The 23,262-nt window shown below is 39.1% G+C and overlaps 2 protein-coding genes across 2 annotated transcripts; one reads left to right on the top strand and one right to left on the bottom strand.

The window, feature by feature from the left end:
• The first annotated feature begins 1,158 nt into the window (after positions 1-1,158).
• anks4b (ankyrin repeat and sterile alpha motif domain containing 4B) lies at positions 1,159-8,150 on the top strand. Its single transcript, XM_056454378.1, has 2 exons — positions 1,159-1,445; positions 6,935-8,150. The coding sequence occupies exons 1-2, from the start codon at positions 1,285-1,287 to the stop codon at positions 8,040-8,042; spliced, it is 1,269 nt and encodes a 422-aa protein (XP_056310353.1). The 5' UTR covers positions 1,159-1,284; the 3' UTR covers positions 8,043-8,150.
• A 789-nt stretch (positions 8,151-8,939) lies between these two features.
• LOC130221782 (5-hydroxytryptamine receptor 3A-like) lies at positions 8,940-19,946 on the bottom strand. Its single transcript, XM_056454377.1, has 9 exons — positions 19,657-19,946; positions 19,365-19,525; positions 19,033-19,077; positions 16,818-16,927; positions 15,835-16,007; positions 14,224-14,384; positions 12,353-12,563; positions 11,742-11,873; positions 8,940-9,448 (listed from the first exon to the last, which is right to left on the bottom strand). The coding sequence occupies exons 1-9, from the start codon at positions 19,694-19,696 to the stop codon at positions 9,210-9,212; spliced, it is 1,272 nt and encodes a 423-aa protein (XP_056310352.1). The 5' UTR covers positions 19,697-19,946; the 3' UTR covers positions 8,940-9,209.
• Between the last annotated feature and the right edge of the window lie 3,316 nt (positions 19,947-23,262).

Genomic DNA, 23,262 nt, shown 5'->3' with positions numbered 1-23,262 from the left:
TTGGTTAGCTCACGTTAGTTCTGTGGAGAACAGTTCATCTGTGAATGTTATAAAAGTAAATAAAAAATAACCATGTTGATTCGATTAGCTCACACTGCTAGTTTTGTGGTGAGCAATTTATCTGTGAATGTTAACCCTACTGAAAAAAACTGCTTCAACCAGCCTAGGCTGGTTGGCTGGTTTTAGCTAGTCAACCAAGCTCGTTTTAGAGAGGTTTTGGCCTTTTTCAGGCTGGTTTCCAGCCATTTGCAGCCTGGTAGCTGGTTAGGCTGGGAGATGACCAGCTAAAACTAGCTTGGACAGCCTATCCAGGCTAGGAGCCCATGCCAAAACCAGCTATGTCCAGCATAAACCAGCCTGGTCAAGCTGGTTTAGCTGGTCATTTTCCAGCCTGACCAGCTAAGACCTGGCTGGAAATGGCCGGAAATCAGCCTGGATATGGCCAAAACCCCTCAAAAACTAGGCTGGTCGGCCAGCTAACCAGCTTAGGCTGGTTTAAACAGTTTTTTTTCAGTAGGGAAAGTAGGCTACACTTGAAATCAAAACTATCAAATTAATAAACCATGTTGATTTTAGCTCATATATTATTACAGTTGAAGTCAGAATTATTAGCCCTCCTGTCTATCATCCCATCCCCCCCCCCCCCCCCAAATTTTTCTGTTTAATGGAGAGAGGATTTTTTCTTTACATTTCTAGTCATAATAGTTTTAATAACTCATTTCTTATAACTGATTTATTTTTTCTTTGTCATGATGACGGCAGATAATATTTGACTAGATATTCTTCAAGACACTAGTATTCAGCTTAAAGTGACATTTAAAGGCTTAACTAGGTTAATTAGAGTAAAGTTAGGGTAATTAGGCAAGTCATTGTATAACAGTGGTTTATTCTGGAGACAATCCAAAACTAATATTGCTGAAGGGGCTAATAATATTGACCTTAAAATGGTTTAAAACCATTAAAAATGGCTTTTATTCTAGCCGAAATAAAACAAATAAGACTTTCTCCAGAAGAAAAAATATTAGAGGAAATACTGTGAAAAACGTCTTGCTCAGTTAAACATCAAGGAGTAATTGGAGTAAACTATCAGTGCTGGTGAGTGATTACAGCTCACTCTGGACTTTAGTTTTACAACACAGATATTGCTGTCGTGTCCCTTCAGTGTGAGCAGAGTTTCTCCTCCCTCATGACACACACACACAGGAGATGTCCGTGATGATGGTCCTGTAATTGTTCACCAAACACAGTTTTACCCGCTGGAGAAGAGAAGCAGCAATTACAGCCATGTCACGGTACCACAAAGCAGCCATTGACGGCTATTTGGATCTTTTGAAAGAAGCCACCAGAAAAGACCTGAACACCCCGGATGAGGACGGCATGACACCCACTCTCTGGGCGGCCTATCACGGACACATCGAAGCCCTCCAGCTCGTCTGTAGCAGAGGGTGAGCTCACAAAAATACTATAATCATTTAAAGTAATGTTTTTGAACCATAATATATTGAAGTGTAGAATACAGTTTCCATGTTTTGTGATTCATCTTTTAATTTTTTTTCTTCTGATTCTTTTGAGTTGCATTATGGGAGCTTGATCTTTCTTCCAACAACGTTTAAACTCATTTATGAACATTTGTAATAGTTTGCAGGGCTATGTTGTCTGGGTTGGTGTTGTATATTACGCTACAAACACCTTGTAATAAAAGCCTGCACATCCTCTGATATTTTACAGACTTGTTTCTCTATATATTATTTCTAAAACATATTATTTCAGTTGATTAAAATGTCAAGTTGTTCAACTGTGGAGTTGAATTTTTAACTTCAAAAGTCAACAGAGCAGACATCAACATCCCATAATGCCACCGCCGTAAACAGACGGAAAACACTTTCACAAAATACAGAAACTGTTCATTTACAGATACTTTTTATTACATTGTACTGTATATATTATAGTATTTACACTATGCAACAACATTAACTCTAAACTGTAATAATACTGTAGTATACCTTAGATATTACTACAGTATACAGTGATGTATTGCAGTGTAATATACACTTTAGGTATTGAAAACTACAGTATTGAGTGATTTGTTTATATTACTGTAGTTCTTGTGTTACCATAGCAAGTGTAGAAAACTACAGTATTGAGTGATTTGTTTATATTACTGTAGCTCTTGTGTTACCGTAGCAACTTTAGAAAACTACAGTATTGAGTGATTTGTCTATATTACTGTAGTTCTTGTGTTACCATAGCAACTGTAGAAAACTACAGTATTGAGTGATTTGTCTATATTACTGTAGTTCTTGTGTTACCGTAGCAACTATAGAAAACTACAGTGAGTGATTTGTCTATATTACTGTAGTTCTTGTGTTACCGTAGCAACTTCAGAAAACTACAGTATTGAGTGATTTGTTTATATTACTATAGTTCTTGTGTTACCATAGCAACTTCAGAAAACTACAGTATTGGGTGATTTGATTATATTACTATAGTTCCTGTGCTACCGTCGCAACTGTAGAATTACCACAGCAGATTAATTCTATAGTATGGTTTAAAAACACAGTTACTATGCTATAAATTACTGTTCGAGTTTTCAATGCGTAATGATCAGCAGTTTAATTAAATCTGTGCCTTACATTTTAGGTTAAATTGTTTCATGAAAACGAAAAATTGTATAATGGTTGTTACCTTGCTTTGTGTGCATTAATAGTTAATTTCATAAAAAAAATAATCTGCTTAAATTTGTAGTGAATATTGCAATTAAAAATGACAATTAAATAACATGCCATGAAAGACAATATAATGTGAATGCAAGTTAAAAATGAAGACACTTTTGAACCATACTTAAAGAGATAGTTCACTCAGAATTGAACGTTTACTCACAATTTTATCAGTTTTTTCTTCTGTTAAAAACAAAACAACATATTCTGAATACTATACTAAATAATGAGCAGCCATTCACATCCATAGTAGGAACAAAACTTTCTATGGCAGTCAGTGGCTGACATCCATTAGTATATCTTCATTTTTGTTCAACATAAACATGTTTGGAACAAGTTTCATGTGAACTGTCCCTTTAAATATACTGTTTTAAAGCTGTTTTTCTTTCAAGTACAAGTGCTAAAGTGTACTTTTTCCATATGGTATGTAAAATATGGTAACACATTACATATTACACAACAGATTCCCTGGATTAAACCAGTTTACAACCTTTAGTTGGTTACTTTATGGTGCATTTACTTGTGTTTATATGGCAAAATCAATCATCACCCATATTACAGCAAAGCACATAAAGGTCTAGCATGTTATTGAAGTTCTTCCCTGAAATATCGATCATCATTAAGCCTTATTTATAGGTCGTTATTTATTTAGCGCACAGTCAGAGCTTCTGTCTGTGTCCTTTTTCTTCTCGCATGATTTGCTGTGAACATTACTTGTAAGTTTCGTAAGTCAGTGCCAAGAGTTTAATCAGCCAAAACTGGTTATGCAAATGTGGAACAATAGGCCTTTTCATTCTGTCAGAGTTTATCCAGAGTTAGTTCGCAGAAGAGTTTATTTATTCTCCACACCACTGAGGCCGATTTCACTCACACTGATCACTGTTGACTGGAAAACTGTCCAGAAGCATACTAAAAGAGACAGTTCATCAAAATAAATAAAGGTTTACTCAATATTTACTCTCCCACAAGAGGTTCCAAGCTTTATGATTTCATTTCTTGTTGTTTGGAAAATGTTACAAACTGAAAAGTAAGAGATAAAGATACGTTTTTATATGTATTCAACATTTATCAAACTATCTTCTTTGTGTTAAACAGAAGAAAGCCAGTCACTTTAATTTAATGTACGATTCACACTATAATTAAACCTTTAACTTTGACTTTTAGGTCAGTGAACTACTAATTAGCTGCTTATTAATAGTTATTAAGGTTTTAGTTGGGTTTAGGTTTGGGCGTTGGGTAGGCCTTAAGGATGTAAAATAAGCTCATACTTCAAAAGTGCTAATAAACAATTTATATCTTAAGGTAAAGAGCCAGAAGTAAATGCTGTGGATTGTTACCTAAATTAAAGTGTTACCAGAGAGTCAAACTAATTTTTAACAAGTGAACTAACCCTTTAAGTGTTACTCAGATGTTGTCTAAATGTTCGTTCATTTCTCTTGTTTTTATTGCCTCATCCAACCAATGAACAGATGCTTTTAGAGCGATAAGGTTTTGTACAAACTGTAATCAAAGGTTTTATGAGTGTACCTGTGGACTTTCATTTTACAGCAGGTTACATATTAAACCATTGCAGGGTTATAATCTCAACCATCATATGGATTACGAGGAAATGTGCAATAGTGTGAGAGTGGGATTTTAATTGCTGTTTGTTTTTTGTTCAAAGTGTGTAGCTACTTTGACATTTCTTGATTTAGTTTGACTTAAAGTGCCCATATTATGCCCAGAGAATTTTTAAAGGTCACCTATTATGCAAAAATCACTTTTATAAGGGGTTTAAACACAGTCGTGTGTCAGCAGTGTGTGAATATAACCAGCCTCTAGTGATAAAAATGTATTAAATCTATTGTTTATAATCACACTTGATAAAAACAGTCTGCGTAAACACTTTGATTGACATTTTCCCTTTGTATGATGTCATCAGACGGTGAAAGCCCCGCCCACTAGTGACCATCTCTCCCTCATTAGCATAGCACGTTAGTCTTGTTTTTGAATCTGCCACTATCTCACATATTTGCATTTGTAGCTCCGCCCTCTTTTAAAAAGAGCACAATCTCATTTGCATTTAAAGCGACAGTCACCAAAACGCCACAATTAGGATCAAAGCCTGAAAGCGTCAGTTTCAGAGGGTTACAAAACATTATTTTGTGCTATTTTGAGCTGAAACTTTACACACACACACACACACACACACACACACACACACACACACACACACACACACACACACACACACACACTCTCTCTCTCTCTCTCTCTCTCTCTAGAGACATCAGATTTTGTAAAAAAAAAAGGGCATAATAGGTCTCCTTTAATGTCTACTACACGTTTAGTTCCTGTCTCTTTAAAGCTCCGCCCAGTCTGTTTTCATTGGACAGAATCTAAGTGCCTGTGTCAGAAATGTGATGCCCTTTGGATAATCAGCACCTGATACTTCACGAGCCGCTGTGAACAACATAATTTTAATGCTAACGATAGCAGCCATTTTGCCACATTGATTTGACCTCAAGTCTAATAAGATTGACTAAAGCCCAGCTCACACTGTGTGATTTTTAATAATAAGTCCAAAATAATGAGTTGAAATTATGTGAGTTTTTCTTAAAGCAAGCAAAGTAATCTGCAAATTGGACAAGTGAAGTAATCTAGTTTTCACTTTGAAATAGGAGTATTTTACTTGCCCCATTGACAGATTATTTTGCTAGCTCTAAGGAAAATCTCACTTAATTTTAACTTATTGTTTCTGAAAAAAAGACACTATTTTTTGCTTTTCTAGAAAATGTTTCTTAAATTTAAGAATTTTTGATATTTGTCCATGAAACAAGACAAAAACAGTAAGTAAGAAATGCATGTTTTGCTGTACACTCTAAAATAAAGGTACAAAATCTGTCACTAGAGTGTTACCTTTTCAAAAGGTACAGTTTTGTACTGCACAGGTGGACATTAGTACCTTTAGGGTACATTTTTGTACCTTTAAGGTTCACTTGTGTACTATAAGGTACTATGAGGTACAAATTTGTACTTTTTAGCTTTTAATATGTACCTTTAAGGACCTTTTAGGAACAAAAACCTACCATTTGAAAAGGTACAACCCAGGGGTGTTGCTAGACATAAAGCTCTACTGTGGCACAGGCCCCCCTAAACTCCACAACCCCCCAAATATTGTTTACCCATATATAAATAGCTATACAGAATAATATAAATAAATACAAGTATGGTTATTATTAGTAGTAGTAGTAGTAGCAGTAGTAGTTTTATTAAGTATTATTACATGGTGCTACCACCGGAAAAAGGTGGTTTGCCATCTCCAGGTTGGAGGAAAGTCCTTTTCCCAGGTGGAGGAGTTCAAGTATTTTGGGGTTTTGTTCACGAGTGAGGGAAGGATGTTGTGAGATTGACAGGCAGATCGGTGCAGCAGCAACAGTAATGCGGTGGATGTACCGGTCCATTGTGGTAAAGGAGCGGAGCCGAAAGGCAAAGCTCTTGATTTATTGGTCAATGTACATTCCTACTCTCACCTATGGTCATGAGCTTTGGGTTATGACCGAAAGGACAAGATCTCGGATACAAGTGGTCGAAATGAGTTTCCTTCGCAGGGTGGCAGGGCGCACCCTTATAGACAGGGTGAGGAAGAGCTCGGAGTAGAGCCGCTGCTCCTTCACATCGAGAGAAGTCAGCTGAGGTGGCTCGGGCAATTGTTTCAGATGCCTCCTGGACACCTACCTAGGCTGTGTTCCACCGAAAGGAGGCCTCGGGGAAGGGAGGAGGGACTGGTGGGACTATGTCTCTCGGCTGGCCTGGGAACGTCTCGGGATCCCCCAGAGGAGCTGGAGTAAGTGTCTGGGGAGAGGGAAGTCCGGGGTCCTCTCCTGAGACTGCTGCCCCCGCGACCCAGCCCCGGAAAAGCAGATGAAAATGAATGAATAAAAGTATTATTATTATACAATTGTTATTCTAAATAAATAACATAAATAAATTCAATTTAAAGACACAACTGGAGTGATATTCTAAGGTCTTATACACTTGCATATAAAGTAAACTGTAACTCAAAGCATTTATGGGGTACTGGCAATTTTAAATGCGGTCTAGCAAAGCCCCAGGGACCACCCCAGTGACAGATTTTGTCCCTTTATTTCAAATGTGGAGTGTATAGTGGGAAAACTGGGACTAGAATTGAGAGATGCTGAACTTAACTTATGTTCATTTTTATTTATGTCTTGTAGGGGGGATCCAAACAAAAGTGACATCTGGGGCAACACGCCTCTGCATCACGCCGCAGCAAATGGACACATGCAGATCCTCAGCTTCTTGGTGAACTTCGGAGCCAATCTCTTCGCTCTGGACAATGACTTCCACACGCCCATGGATGTAGCGGCTTCTCGAGACCACATGGACTGTGTTCGGTTTCTGGACAACTCTGCGGCCCAGCAGACGGGCCAGAACGCCAAAAGAGTGGCCCGTCTGAAGGACCAGGCCACCAAAGATGCAGAACGCCGAGTGAAGCAATGCGAACGGGTCAAGAAGAAGCATCAGACTAAGATGGATAAAATGTACCGCGGTGGATCCGTCTCTGAGGGAAGCTCGTTTTCCGGCACCGGGACTTTAAGCAGCGAAAACAGTGAACAATTCTCCAAACTCATTGCCGCAGACACCAACGGATCCCTTACATCGACCATCAAGGGAACCCTCCAGCGCAAATTTGGCAAGAAGGACAAAGGTACTGTGAGCAAACAAGGTGACAGCAATGTGATTTTTGTCAAGCAGGATAGTGGCTCGCAAGAAAAACCGGAATTCGTTGACGTCTTCAATGAGCAGGATGAACTTCAAGATGACGATGATGGTGATAGGAATTCGGATGATGAAGGAGCAGGGAAGGTGAAGTCTATTTTCGAAAGACCAGGCCTTGGGAAAATGGTCTTTCGACGCAATTTCTCAATGGAAATGGCTATGGATCCTGAAGACCTCCCTATTGGTAATACAGAAGACCTAGGGTACTTGATCCGTCAGGAGCTGTTTGAAACCGTAGATGAAGGATTGGAGGGTTTGGATGAAGATGCAGAGCTGCCTTGGAATGAAGAAGAGATCGGTTTGAATGAGGAAGAAGACGAGACCTCTAATTTGGATTCGTTTTTGGCATCGATCGGGCTGTTGGACTTTGGGCCGGTGTTCACCCGCGAACACTTAGATCTGGAAGCTTTGATGCTGTGCACTGATGATGATCTGAAAGGGATACGCATTCAGCTGGGCCCACGGAAGAAGATCCTAGAGGCATCGAGTCGCAGGAAAGCAGTTCTGGATCAGCCTGGAGCATTGAAAGACACTTTCCTTTAAAAGAAGACTTTGCAGTAGAGATTAATGCAGGGGTGCCCAAACTCGGTCCTGGAGGGCCAGTGTTCTGCATATTTTAGTTTCAACCCCAATTAAACACACCTATTTTCATATTCTGGGTCTGTTTGGAGTCATGTAAAGATAATTATGTTGTATCTGATCAGGAACGTTATGTAAACATAATGAACATTCATTGAATTTCCTTCAGCTTAGTTCCTTTGTTTATCAGGGGTCGCCACAGTGGAATGAACCGCCAACTATTCCGGCATGTTTTATGCAGCGGAGACCCTTCCGGCTGCAACCCAGTACTGGGAAACACCCATACACACTCATTCTCATGCACACACTCATACACTACGGCCAATTTAGTTTATTCAATGGTGATGCAGTGACGCAGTAGGTAGTGCTGTTGCCTCACAGCAAGAAGGTTGCTGGTTCGAGCCTCAGCTGGGTCAGTTGGCGATTCTGTGTGGAGTTTGCATGTTCTCCCTGCGTTCTCGTGGGTTTCCTCCGGGTGCTCCAGTTTCCCCCACAGTCCAAAGACATGCAGTACAGGTGAAGGTCCCTTTATTAATCCGGGGTCACCACAGCGGAATGAACCACCAACTTATCCAGCATATGTTTTATGCAGCGGATGCCCTTCCAGCTGCAACCCATCTCTGGGAAACATCCATACACACATTCACACACACATACACTATGGACAATTTAGCTTACACAATTAACCTGTACCGCATGTGTTTGTACTGTGGGGGAAACCAGAGCACCCGGAGGAAACCCACGCAAACGCAGGAAGAACATGCAAACTTCACACAGAAACACCCAACTGACCCGGCCGAGGCTCGAACCAGCAACCTTCTTGCTGTGAGGTGACAGCACTATCCATTGCGTCGCCCATTGCACTTTCTTTTACAATAAAATATTTGTCAACCAAAAATGAAACCCCAGAACTGCTTAATCATTATAGTTTTAATATTTTTGATAACTCTCACACATAATCTATACATTGCAAAAAAAATAATAATAATAATTCTTGTGTACATTATTTTGTCTTGTTTCTAGCGCAAATATGTTAAAACTCTTAAATCAAGAAGTTTTTTTTCTAGACAAGCAAAACATTTAGCGCCCTATTATACACCCAGGGAACAGAGAAAATGTGTAAATGTTTCCTCATGGGAACCAAGCGATGGACAGCACTATCAGAAACATAAGGACAGTGGTTGCATACATGAGAAAAAAGACAAGATCAATGATTTTAGCCACTCTGGTCCAGCTCAGGCTTTTCTTCTCCTGCTGATTCTGGACCTGAAACTCCATGAAGATCTGCCTGAGAGCATCAGCAGTGAGCGGCGGCGCTTCATTCCTGTCTGAAACTGAGTCTGCAGGGCCTTCTGTGTTCTTCACAGCATCTGCAAGCGAATACACATTCAAAATGTTATTATTATAGGACCGACTTTTTTCTGAAGGGTTCTAAAAACAGATATTCCTTAATTAGCATGATTCTAACTGGATTACCATTGTACTAGCATTATGCTAACACAATCAACATTACTTCATTTTCAATGCCATAATGCTTTCTGACACATTCTGAATTGTTTTGCATCATTTTATTCATTTAGATTTCTTTTGTGAATAAGCTAATGCTAAAATAACTTGCTAAAAACATGCTAGCATTTTAACTAATTACCATAATATTTATACCATAATAATTTTTATAACACATTTTGAATTGATATCCATCATTTTATTAATGTTGAATGTTGACAACATGCTAATGCTAGCATTATTATAAATTATTAAAAACATGCCTGCATTTTTTCTGAAGAGCTCTGAAAAACAGATAATCCCTGTCTGCTTTCAGGGAGTTCTGATGGTCTTTATACATGGATTACTAAATTAACATGATGCTAACTGGATTAGCATTGTACTAGTATTAAGCTAACAAAACCAACAATACTCAATACCATAATGTTTTCACAAACACATTTAAATTGTTTTGCAAAATTAGAGTTTTTTGTCAACATGCTAATGCTAACAATATAACTTGCTAAAACATGCTAGCATTTATACTATCCATAATGTTTTCACCAACACATTTTGAATTGGTTTACATCATTTTATTCTTGTAGATTTTGTCAACATACTAATTATAACGGTATAATAACTTGCTAAAACATGCTAGCATTTTTACTACTTACCATGTTTTTACTTACACATTTTGAACAGTTTTTAATCAATTTATTAATGTAAAATCTTTTGTCAACATACTAATTCAAACAATATAACTTGCTAAAAACATGCTAACATTTTTATTAATTACTTAAATGTTTTCACTAACACAATTTGAATTGTTTTCCATCATTTTATTAATGTTGAATGTTGACAACATGCTAATGCTAACATTATAATAAATTATTAAAAACATGCCTGCATTTTTTTTGCTGAAGAGCTCTGAAAACAGATATTCCTGCTTTCAGAGAGTTCTGATGTTCTTTACACATGGATTACTCAATTAGCATGATGCTAACTGGATTAGCATTGTACTAGCATTATGCTAACACAATCAACAATACTTAATACTCAATACCATAATGTTTTCATTAACACATTTTGAATTGTTTTGCTCCATTTAATGAACGTAAAATTTGTCAACATGCTAATGTTAATTATATAATAAATTGTTAAAAACATGTTAACATTTTTACTATTAACTATATTGTTTTCACTAGGAAAATTTGAATTTTTGTCAACATGCTAACGCTAATGATGTAATAACTTACTAAAAAATGCTAGCATGTTTACTAACCATGTTTTCACCCAAACATTTTGAATTTTGTTCATTTTATTCATGTACATTTTATCAACATATTAATGCTAACTGTATAATAACTTGCTAAAAACATGCTAGCATTTTTTCAACTTACCATGTGTTACCAACACATTTCAAACAGTTTTTAATCAACTTATTAATGTAAAATCTTTTGTCAACATACTATTGCAAACAATATAACTTGCTAAAAACATGCTAACATTTTTACTACTTACCATGTTTTCACTTACACATTTTAAAGTGTTTTACATTGTTTTATTAGAGTTGAAAAATTTGCAACATGCTAAAGCTAACAATATCATAACTTGCTAAAAACATGCTAGCATTTTTACTACCCATGTTTTTTCTAAGAGCTCTGAAAACATATATTCCCTGTCTACTTGTAAGGAACCCTGATGGTTTTCATACATGGATTACTCAATTAGCATTATGCTAACTGGATTAACATTGTACTAGCATTATGTTAAGGCAATCAACACTACTTAATACTCAAACCATAATGTTTTCATTAACACATTTCGAATTGTTTTGCATCATTTTCTGAATGTAGAATTTGTCAACATGCTAATGCTAATGATGAAATAACTTGCTAAAAACATGCTAACATTTTTTTAACTGCTTGCCTCAACATTTTCATTAATACATTTAGAATCTTTTTGTAAACATGCTAATGCTAACGATATAATAACTTGCTAAAAACATGCTAGAATTTTTACCACTCACCATAATTGTTTCTCTAACACATTTTAAATTGTTTTGCATCATTTTATTCACCCAGAATATTTTTCCAACATGCTAATGCTAACGATATAATTAAATTTATTTTCTATCTACAACTGCTCCATGTTTTTACATATTGAATGAATATTTACCAGAAAGAGCGGATTTGCTTTGCAGGGGTGCGACTGAAGCGCTCTTGTTTCCTTTACCCATCAGAAAACTCACAAAAATGGTCTCCAAAACACTGATGCCAATGAGAGTGAAGATGATAACACAATACATCCCTATAACAACAGCACAAAAAGACGATACACAGTGTTAACTGCTTAAAATAAGGTAAAGACTGTCACAACACCTTTATAATCACGATATAACACATCATGAATATAACTGAGATTTTATGCATGCTGTGTATGTCATTTCAAATGCAAAGATGACATTATTTGAGATTCTTTATGACAACTTGACAAACAAATACATCATAACCTGTATATGTCATCACAACTGGACATAACCAAGACAATATAACTAGTCACAAACCTGTCATTGTATATTTATATCCCCCTCCAAATAGTTCACGAGTCACTGTTATTGTTATTGTGGGAGTGGTGGCCCAAAAAGTTTGGGAACCCCTGATCTAGGTAATGAGTGGCACAATTGAACTGACTGAAACTGCAGTTCATCGACTGGCCACTGGGGGTTGGCTTCAAAACAGAGCAAACTTCCTTTGACTCCAATGATAGTTGTAATCAAATGAACTCACCGATCAGTGGCACGTCGCTGGCAGTAGAGGGCAGCATGTCTTTAAGCAGCAGCAGTAACACAGAAATAGCCAGAAGCAAAGTCACTTTAAAGCCCAGCTTCTCTTTTACACCCGAACTGACGAAGAAGGAGGCCAAATCCAGAATAAGGAAGCAGAACACCGGCATTATGAAGTCAATGACGTACAGAACAGGTTTCCTCTTGATCGTGATCTGCAGATGAGAAAAGTCTCCGGATTTATAAGGTATTTCAGTTTCTTAACATTGTGAAAACGTACCCCCATATACATTTCTGGAGAACGCAAATTATGTAGCCAGAGGTATGTACGGCTGCATTGCATCTTTAAAATGAAAGCTACTAGGTGGTTTGACATCGCAGATGGCTTCTGTTTCTTTTTGCGCTACCAGCTGACCGCTATCCTCCATGTGGACGGCTTTTCCGGTGTTACAAAATTGCCCAATAGCTCGCCGCAAATGTTGGCGGACTTGAGACGCAGAGCGGAGTTGACCACGACAATGAGGTTGGAGTCTGGTGAAGAACGATTCCAGAAAGCAGGTAAAACAAAAACAATAAAATAAAAATAAAATAAACCAAAAAATAAAATAAACAGGTAAATAACAGGGTGAGAACGTGGCAAGATCTGAAAACGTGGTAAAAATCAGACAGGCGTGAGGGCTTTTCTTTTTCTGGATTGCTTTTGAAAACACTATTGGTTTGGTTGAGGAAAGTGGGTGGGTTGGGGTAATCGGTCGGTCAGTCAGTTGACAGCGGCCTCTGGTGGATTTATGCGAGAATAGCAGTTTAAGATCTGAAAAAGCGTACACAGCGGCCTCTGGTGGATTTATGCGAGAACAGCAGGCGTGAATGGCACTCACAAGAGAAATCTGAGATCTGAAAAAGCACACACAGCGGCCTCTGGTCGGGCCATCCTCCCCCTTCCCTAAACCCAACCAATTTTATCGATTGATCCGCCCACCCACTTCTCTAAACCCAACCAATACGTTTCAAAAGCAATCCAGAAAAATAAAAGCCTTCATCTGATTCTTTTTTTACCACGTTCTCAGATTTTACCTCATTCTCACCCTGTTATTCACTTGTTTGTTTTATATTTTGGATTCTGTTTTTGTCTTAGCTGCTTTCTGGAACCGCTCTTCATCGGACTCGAACCCCCGTCTTCGTGGTCAACTCCTCTCTGCATCTCAAATCTGCCGACGGACGTGGCGCGCTAACGGGACAAACTGGTTGCAGCCGGAATGCTGCCCATAAGGAGGTAAGCGGTCAGTTGGTAAGCGCGAAATAAAAACGGCGTCACACCACCCCGTAGCATTCGTTTAAAGAAATGAAATGCAGCCATACATACCTCCGCCTACGTAATTCGCTGTCTCAAGAAACATCCGCAGGGCTACGTTTTCACAATGAGCCTGTGTTGAACATATTTTGCCCTGTCCAGAAATGTATACATAGGCACATATCAATATTGAGCCTGGGTTGTAGTTTCTTGGTTACATATTTCTACTTCAGTGAATAACAGGAAATTAAAAATCTATGAATACACAGACATGTGAAAAAGTTTGCAAACCCTGTTGAATATGTCCTTCGCAGGCCTTAAAATGTGTACGATAACAACTCAGATGAACACTTATGAACACTTATGAACATGGTCATACACTGTCATTATTTATCAATCAAAAATAAAGCCATGAGTGAACAATTCAGTGATTCATATCCAGAAGCTGTAAATGTTTAGCAGTAAAGATTAAAGTCCTGATTTTCCGGATGAGATTCTCAGTCTTTCAGATCCTTCTGGAGGAGTTCTGGACTATTTTTAGTGTTATCTTTTCTCTAAACATGATGGATGAGACTGCACTGTACCTGAAATATCAGCTGATCGCGTAGGTCTCCTATAAAGTTAATCTGGTTATTAGACATGTTGATATTGAGCAGTTCCCATTCTCCTTGAGTCTGAAAGGCATTCTGGGAGCTTTGTGTCAGGAATGAAGCATCTGAGAATGGCCTGATTTGAAGCTGATCCTCTGAAAGAAATATAACCATAACACTTACAATCACCATACATGAATAATGATGTAAAATCTAAACTCAACTAAACTATTTTTATGGCATGACTTTACTTGGAGGGGCACATTATTATTGACAACTCATTAACTCCTGTGTTGAAATGTAATGGTTACGCACGTCCATTCAAATGCATGTTTACACTGAAAAACAATAGAATAGAGTCCTGTCTACATCATAATAAACAGTTTACACACAAGAGTACAAGAGCGTTAAGAACGAGTTCATAAAAATGTAATTTTTTTTAAGGCTATCAGTCCTTTAGGGCGGGACCATCAGTCCTTTAGGGCGGGACCATCAGTACCTTAAGGCAGGCCGATCAGTCCTTTAGGGCAGGACCATCAGTCATTTATGGAAAGGTCATCAGTACTTTAGGGCGGGGCTATCAGTCCATTAAGGAAGGACTATCAGTACTTTAGGGCGGGGCTATCAGTCCATTAAGGAAGGACTATCAGTACTTTAGGGCGGGGCTATCAGTCCCTTAAGGAAGGACCATCAGTACTTTAGGGCGGGGCTATCAGTCCATTAAGGAAGGACTATCAGTACTTTAGGGCGGGGCTATCAGTCCATTAAGGAAGGACTATCAGTACTTTAGGGCGGGGCTATCAGTCCATTAAGGAAGGACTATCAGTACTTTAGGGCGGGGCTATCAGTCCATTAAGGAAGGACTATCAGTCCATTAAGGTGTGGCTATATAAGTCATTTGGGGTGGGGATATCAGTCCATTAGAGAGCGGCTATATCAATCACTTAAGCAGGTCGCACACCAGAAGTGCCACTCGGCGACGCGCATCGTCGCACCACGCAGCGCAATGCATTATAGAATTCTAAACATAGGGTTCTATCAGGGTACATAGACCGGCGCCGTAAGTCGGCAGCTGTCGGCGACTGTCCGCAGTGTCCAGCCACGACTCCTGCCGTGCCACAGAGCACCATCTAATTAGTTTCATGTTAAATATCATGCGAATGTGCGCATCTGGTGTGTGATCCTTTTAACTGTCATGTGCGCGCTGTGTCGCGGCACAGAGCGGCGCTTCTAATGTGCGACCTGCTTTAGGGAAGGGCTATCAGTCTTTTAGGGTCGGGCTATCAGTGTGTGTCTCGTTTCTGCTCTGAATTCCTCCATTCATCAATCTTTCCTGTTATCAACGCTCATCTTTCAACAATCCAATTGGTTCCCTAAGAATAAAGTCATGCTCTGCGCTACATTTTTTTCTCATTTCAGAGCTGTTTCAAGTGGATGCACGTCACAATAGCGGAAAAATTAAACCTTAACTTCTGTTTCATGGCTATGGGGAAATTAATGGGAAAGTTCAGAACTACAGCTGCTGAAAAAAACAATGAGCTGAGTTTCTTAGGTTTGAGTTGTGCACAACCCTGATCTACATTGCTTTCTGAGACTGAAATGTACTTGAATGCATTGAAGACATAATGGTGAGGGTGCAGCTTTGTGTGTCGAAGGGAAACAGGTGCAGGTCCATCTTGCAGGCCGAGGTCACAGCCAGGGTGTTAGTTGTGAGGACAACACCTCGACTCTCCAGACGCACAAACATGTTCTCCATCGTTGCAATATCTGTCTTGATGCTGAAAGGACAAATCATAGTGACATGAGGACTGGAAACAGTGAGGCGTTCAGTAAAATCAAAAGTGAAGCTTTAAAAAAAATTAAAAGTTAAATATTAAGCAAGAGAGTTGAGTCAATATCTGGACTGTTGTGTAAACACATGTACAGGATGTGTGAGCAGTACTATGTACTTTATGTTTATAAAGGTATCATGGCAGTCTTATGAACACCTCTTCAAGTAAAGTGTTACCAAAGTCTTTCTGATAACTTGAAAGCTCACAATCAGGATTTCTTAAGTGCAAGTAGATGAGTACTGACAAATAAAATTCTTGTTTAAAATAGGCTAGTGAATGTACTAGTAGCAGGTGCTACACACAGTCAGAACAAGCTTTGAACAGGTTATGAACACTGAAATGTGTTGAAGATGTGCAAAGATTCTCAATGTGGATATTTACAGATCTGATTGTTAGACTTGCATGTCAGTATGCTCATGTTTATATAGGCTTATTGGTGTGTGTGTGTGTGTGTGAGCCGTTGTGTGCAACATTTGTATATTTATAACCAACTCCAAATATGGCGTGGAAAGTTTGGGAAGCCCTGATCGAGATTATTAATAGCACAAATGAACTAAGTGACTGAAAATGCAATTCATCGACTGGCCACTTGGGGCTGGCTCCAAAACAGAGCAAATTTCCATTGACTCCAGTGTTAAAATGCCATATTGATTTGGTTATGCAATGGACCTTTAACACAAAATAGAAAGGAAAGCCTCACAAGGTTTTTAACCAAAATAAACCACACTTAAATGCATTACAAACTGATTTTCACACCTTTCAGCAATGACAATGTCTGGAGTCCAAACCATGTCCTTTTTAACCGTACAGGCGGTCATCCCACAGAAGTCATCGGGTTTCCATGTTGTGAAGTCATTGCCCCAACCCTGCAAAGTGACCATTAACACTTAGAGGGTTTATAACTAGCAGACAAGAGACTTGCATCACAAGTTCCAATAGTAACAAATGAGTTCAAGAAATTGTCAAGAAAATTCATGTCATGGGTGGAGATGCAGGTAATGTATGGCTGTATCTGACATCACTCCTCCTTAAACCCTTAAATAGTGCACTATTTGAGCGGTGTGCTCGCGGTAGTCTTTCAACTGTGTGTGTCTGGAAGGTGCGAGCGCACCTTGATTGGAAACTACAAACTTGTGCAAGAATCACGTCACGTCATTCTTTTAAGAATCGCGTCACATGACAAGAATTGACCGATCAGCTTCAGCTTGTATGGAATAACGTTATACACATTTCAGTAAGACTAATTATCCCAGACAAACACAGAACACCCAAACACTGCAGTGCTTTGTAATTTTCTCCATAAATAAAACTTGTATCAGAGTTACAGCAATGGTTTGTCAGCTTGTCATCATCCTCTGAGAAAACGGTTAATGGTCGCCTAGCAACCTACAGTAAAATTGTCAAGCGTTGACAGGTCCGCGGTGATTAAAAAAGTTAAGGACCACTGATCTAAAGGGTATTTTAACCTGAAACTTCGCAGACACCTTCTGGAGACACCAAAGACTTATTTTACATCTTGTAAAAAGTGGCAAAATAGGAGCCCTTTAAGTCTCTCACAGCGCCCTCTATTGGCTAAAATCATCACTGCTGGTTTACTTCAAATAATGCTCGTCTTAGATGTTTTTGTTTCCAGACAAAATATGAAAGAATTCTTAAACCAAGAAGCATTTTCTAGACATGCAAAAAATATGTAATTATTTATTTTAAGAAATAACATGCTAAAATGAAGTGGGAAAATTTAACTTTGACTCGTTATTTCTGACTAAATTTCTGCCCGCTGAGGTCATGTCTTGATCTTCGATTGGTCTCACACATTAGTTCAAGTGTTGCGATTTCGCAGGTCAGAGTTCACCAAGCTTGAACTTTCCAACGCAGCGAACTGTGAAACTTGTCGCACGAGCTTGCGTTTCCAGTCTGACACATGCGCATGCGTATGAATGGAAGTCTATGGGGAGAAAAGTGCAGTGTGACCGCAGCTTTATACGTCTTTGTTAACAATTATGACTAACGTAAAGGTTGACCGTCACACCTGTAGCTATTTGTTATTATTGTAAACTTAATTAAATACATCGGTTTCGCATGAAATAAACTGAAATAAACATTAACTTGTTTGAATGCTTATTTAATGGCAAGGCAATAGGTGCGTCCTAAATCGCATACTTATGCACTATTCTACGCCATTTTGTAATATAAATAGTGTAAGTAGTGCGTTCACACTGAAAACGCTAAAAATAATAAGTGCACTTTAATTACGCGGATGATGCACTCATTCAACTGGTAAAATGAAGTGTGTAATGTTGGACACTTCACGCACTCAACGATGCAGCTTTGCTCACGTAGCGGAAGGGGCGGAGCTATTGTTGGATTACTTTATTTATTTTGGATTGTGATCGCAGTATTCTCCTACGGGAGTGATTATAGCGCCTCCCGATGGTGAACGCGGTTATACTCATGGCAGGTATTATTTGGTACTTCGGTCATTCATTTTCTTTTCGACTCGGTCCCTTTATTAATCTGGGGTCGCCACAGCGGAATGAACCGCCAACTTATCCAGCACATGTTTTACGCAGCGGATGCCCTTCCAGCCGCAACCCATCTCTGGGAAACATCCATACACACTCATTCATCTTAAACCAAGGAACATTTTCTAGACATGCTAAAAATATGCAAGTATTTATTTAAAGAAATAACACGCTAAAATTAAGTGGGAAAATTTAACTTTGACTCGTTATTTCTGAAGACAAAACTATATTTTTTGCATGTCTAGAAAATTATTTAAGATTTTTTAGATATTTGGACTAGAAACATGACAAAAAAATCACTAAAAGAATGTAAGAAACGCATTTTCTGCAGTGTTTTCGACCATGCTGCAAAACGAGGACACTTCAGAAGACTTCAGACACCAAAATTAAAAAACAGGGACATCTTGTCACCCAAATTTAAAATGAAGTAAATGTTTTAAACTACTTACATGTGCAAGTGTAACTTGTGTTGTGATGCTCTGGGCTTTTTCATTCTGTAGAAAGAAAGAAGTGTTGGATGATAAAACAACAACAACAAGAATAATACCTCAAGTCAGTATTTCCCAACCCTGTTCCTGGAGGCACAGCAACGGTACATATTTTGGATGTCTCCCTTCTCTGACCCATTAACTTCAGCTTTTGGAGTCTGTCTAATGTTCTGCTGAGTTGATTCAGGTGTGTTTGATTAGGGAGAGAATGAAAATGTGTACTGTTGGTGTGCCTTCAGGAACAGGGTTGGGAAACACTGCCTTAAGTTATGGCATTCAGGCTGGATTTATACCACTTCTGTGATGGAGGTCACAAACAGGTCTATAAAAACCGTGATGTAATTCTTCCAGTTATCCACAGGCCGCAGGGACGTCAATTTAACATTGTTATCATTTAATCCGAGATATTCAGTCAGTGCCTCATAGCTGCAGTTTGCATTAGCAGACACACACCCTGTGGAGAAAGCGCTTCAATCAGTACACTGAGCAAATATCATCAGAGTTTTTCATCAGCATTGTGTGTTTAATCAGAATATTAAGAAACATGTCACTACATTACAGTAATTGAATTAAAAACAGACTCACCTACTGAGGCCAGAAAAAAAAGGAGCCACCGCAGACGCATGGCTGACCGTCAACCGCAAAATCAACACTGAGCTGTCATCCGATCTCATTTATATACAGTCAGAGAGAGCGACGTCCAGCCTCCACCTTAATAAAGAAGAGAGTTTAAAGACTGATCTCCTCCTGCCTGACGTGAATGCTTTGCCTGACGTTTGTGTTTGTTAGACGACACAAAGTTGTTACGTCACTCATTCAGGCTAGTAATCGTTTGTTATTTGCTGTGAAATTAAAATCGGCTGTGCTTGTGCTGGTGGATGCATGACTTTGTAGCCTACTCATTGTGAGCTCTCAAATTACATACACACAGACACACACACATATCATGCTGCGGTCACACTAGAGTTTGTGTGTGCGAAATTCTGTTATGGTGCTGCGAAAAGGGGCGGGATTAAACAAGATGATTAGACATCAAAAGCGAGCGATGGCTCCATGTTTTAAATTTCTGTCCGCTGAGGTCATGTTTTGATCTTCGATTGGTCTCACACATTAGTTCAAGTGTTGCGATTTCGCAGGTCAGAGTTCACCAAGCTTGAACTTTCCAACGCAGCGAACTGTGAAACTTGTCGCACGAGCTTGCGTTTCCAGTCTGACGCATTCGCTTGCGTATGAATGGAAGTCTATGGGGAGAAGTGCAGTGTGACCGCAGCTTTATACGTCTTTGTTAACAATTATGACCAACGAAAAGGTTGACCGTCACACCTGTAGCTGTTTGTTATTATTGTAAACTTAATTAAATACATCGGTTTCGCATGAAATATACTAAAATAAACATTAACTTGTTTGAATGCTTATTTAATGGCAAGGCAATAGGTGCGTCCTAAATCGCATACTTATGCACTATTCTACGCCCTTTTGTAATATAAATAGTGTAAGTAGTGCGTTCACACTGAAAACGCTGAAAATAATAAGTGCACTTTAATTATGCAGATGATGCACTCATTCAACTGGTAAAATGAAGTGTGTAATGTTGGACACTTCACGCACTCAACGACCGCAGCTTTGCTCACGTAGCAGAAGGGGCGGAGCTATCGGGCGGTCAATTTGGATTATTTATTTTGGATTGTGATCGCAGTATTCTCCTACGGGAGTGATTATAGCGCCTCCCGATGGTGAACGCAGTTATACTCATGGCAGGTATTATTTGGTACTTCGGCCATTCATTCATTCATTTTCTTTTCGACTCGGTCCCTTTATTAATCTGGGGTCGCCACAGCGGAATGAACCACCAACTTATCCAGCACATGTTTTACGCAGCGGATGCCCTTCCAGCCACAACCCATTTCTGGGAAACATCCATACACACTCATTCATACGGACAATTTAGCCTTCCCAATTTGCCTGCACCGCATGTCTTTGGACTGTGGGGGAAACCGGAGCACCTGGAGGAAACCCAGGCGAACATGGGGAGAACATGCAAACTCCACACAGAAACGCCAACTGACCCAGCCGAGGCTCGAACCAGCGACTTTCTTGCTGTGAGGCGACAGCACTACCTACTGCGCCACCTGCGCCACCGCGTCATCAACTTTGGTCATTTATTTCACTAATTTAGCAACCGTCAAACGTCATCAGGGAAACAGTTTGGATTTCCGCTTAGTAAAAAACATTAGTGCGCCATTTCGGACGACACTACATATATAAACCATGCTGTTGAGTGTGTAAGTGCATATAGTGTGCCATTTAGGACGCAGCTAATGTTTGTAATATTCATTAATAGTAAGTACTTATAGAAAACAATATATGAGCAGGGCTGGCGCATCCATAGAGGCGACCTAGGCGGCTGGCTAGGGCGGCAGAATAGTGATGGAGGCGCCCGCAACCCCCCACAAACCTGTCGTCACTTTCGTCCGTGATATCCCCTTCCCAAACCCCTGGTCCTCACTTTGGCCACCCCAGTCCTCACTTTCACCCCACAACACCGCCCACCCCGCTCCTCAGTTTAGTCAGCGACACATCAATCACCCTAATTCGGGGGATTTCGGGTTGAGAGCGGTGATAGTCATTTGCCTAGAGCACCAGTTCAGCTTGCTCCGGCCCTGTATATGAGCAATATCACACTCGTAGCAGTGCGATATGGCTGTATATCAGCACTGTTGGGAGGCGTGCGTTGGTTAGAGGCTGCAGGCCAAGTGTCTTAGTGACCCACCAGTGACGATATATAGCCATATTGCATTGCTACGAGTGTGATATTGCATTTATACAACAGTTTGACGGCATAATCGTGTATATAAAACAGAAAATTAAACTCGGAAAGTCTAAAATCCCTTTCGTATGAGGAACTACTTTCTCTTCCGCCATTCATTCACATCTGCAGCTGACGGCAGAACAGCAGCAGCCACTGCTAATTCACCAACGTCACTTTAGAGCTAGTGTTTGAATGTCTAAAGTGTTGATTAACCAAAACCAAAAAGAGCACAACCATAGTAGATCCAAAGTGTTTAACAATAAAATAGAATAAAATAAAAATAACTACTGGTTTAAAAAATATACGGAAATTTATATGTATATAAGTAATACTAAAATACAAATAAGAAATAACATGCATGCGTCACTCAAAGGCAAGGGAGTAAAAATAAGTCTTTAAATTAGATTTTAAAAGCATCCAATGAAGGAGAAATCCTGATGTTCAGAGGGAGACTGTTCCAGAGCCTCGGGGCCGCAACACAGAAAGCTCGATCACCTTTTGATTTGCAGCGAGACCGAGGGACAGACAAAAGAAACTGGTCATGGGATCTTATATATCAGCCTGATCTCACGAGAAAACGTTAGTATTTTACGTTTTGTCAGTTTAGTGGCTAATTCGTATGAGTTCATTCGTACAAAATTGTACATTTTAAAAAGGAGGCGTGGCACCTAACCCCACCCCTAAACCCAACTGTCATTGGGGGATGAGCAAATCGTACAAAATCATACGAATTAGATCGTACGAATTCATACGAATTAGCCACTGAGTCAAAAAGTTACGAATTGCCGTGAGATTGTGTTGTACTGTATATATACACACATCTCAAAACAAACTTTTATTTTGAATCTGATTAATCTTTGGCCATCACAAATAAATATTCACATAATTATTATTTACATTTATATAAAAAAACAAATTAAATATTGTATAAAAGAGAACATAAATATAAAAACAATCTCATTTTATAACTACAGCAGCGTATTAATAAGACTTTAAAATCTTTGCCCATCATAAATAAATAAACATGATTTACAAATAAACGACAGAACAAAGTTATTAAAATATTTTATAAAAGAAAACATAATCTAATTTAATAACTATAGCAGCGTCTCAATAAGTCTTATAAAGCACATCTGCATACACGGTTTTTTGGTGTTGTCATGAGAATTGCTGACACACGCTGGTATGATCAGTGTGTATTGTGCTGATGTGTTTACCTGCAAACAGGGTGTAATGAGTGTAAACATGGTTCTCTGAAGAACAGCAGGTCATGAATGTGCAATGTGTGTTCTGCTACACATCAATGAAGTTATGAAGCCTCTGCTATCGTTCATAAGCACATCAATGACTGCCCACACTGAACAGCAGATCACGTAGTGGCT

Source organism: Danio aesculapii, chromosome 3 (assembly GCF_903798145.1).
Source record: "Danio aesculapii chromosome 3, fDanAes4.1, whole genome shotgun sequence".
Taxonomy (NCBI): Eukaryota; Metazoa; Chordata; class Actinopteri; order Cypriniformes; family Danionidae; genus Danio; species Danio aesculapii.
The sequence above is the reverse complement of the archived record's forward strand: the minus strand, read 5'-3'. Positions and strand labels throughout refer to the sequence as shown.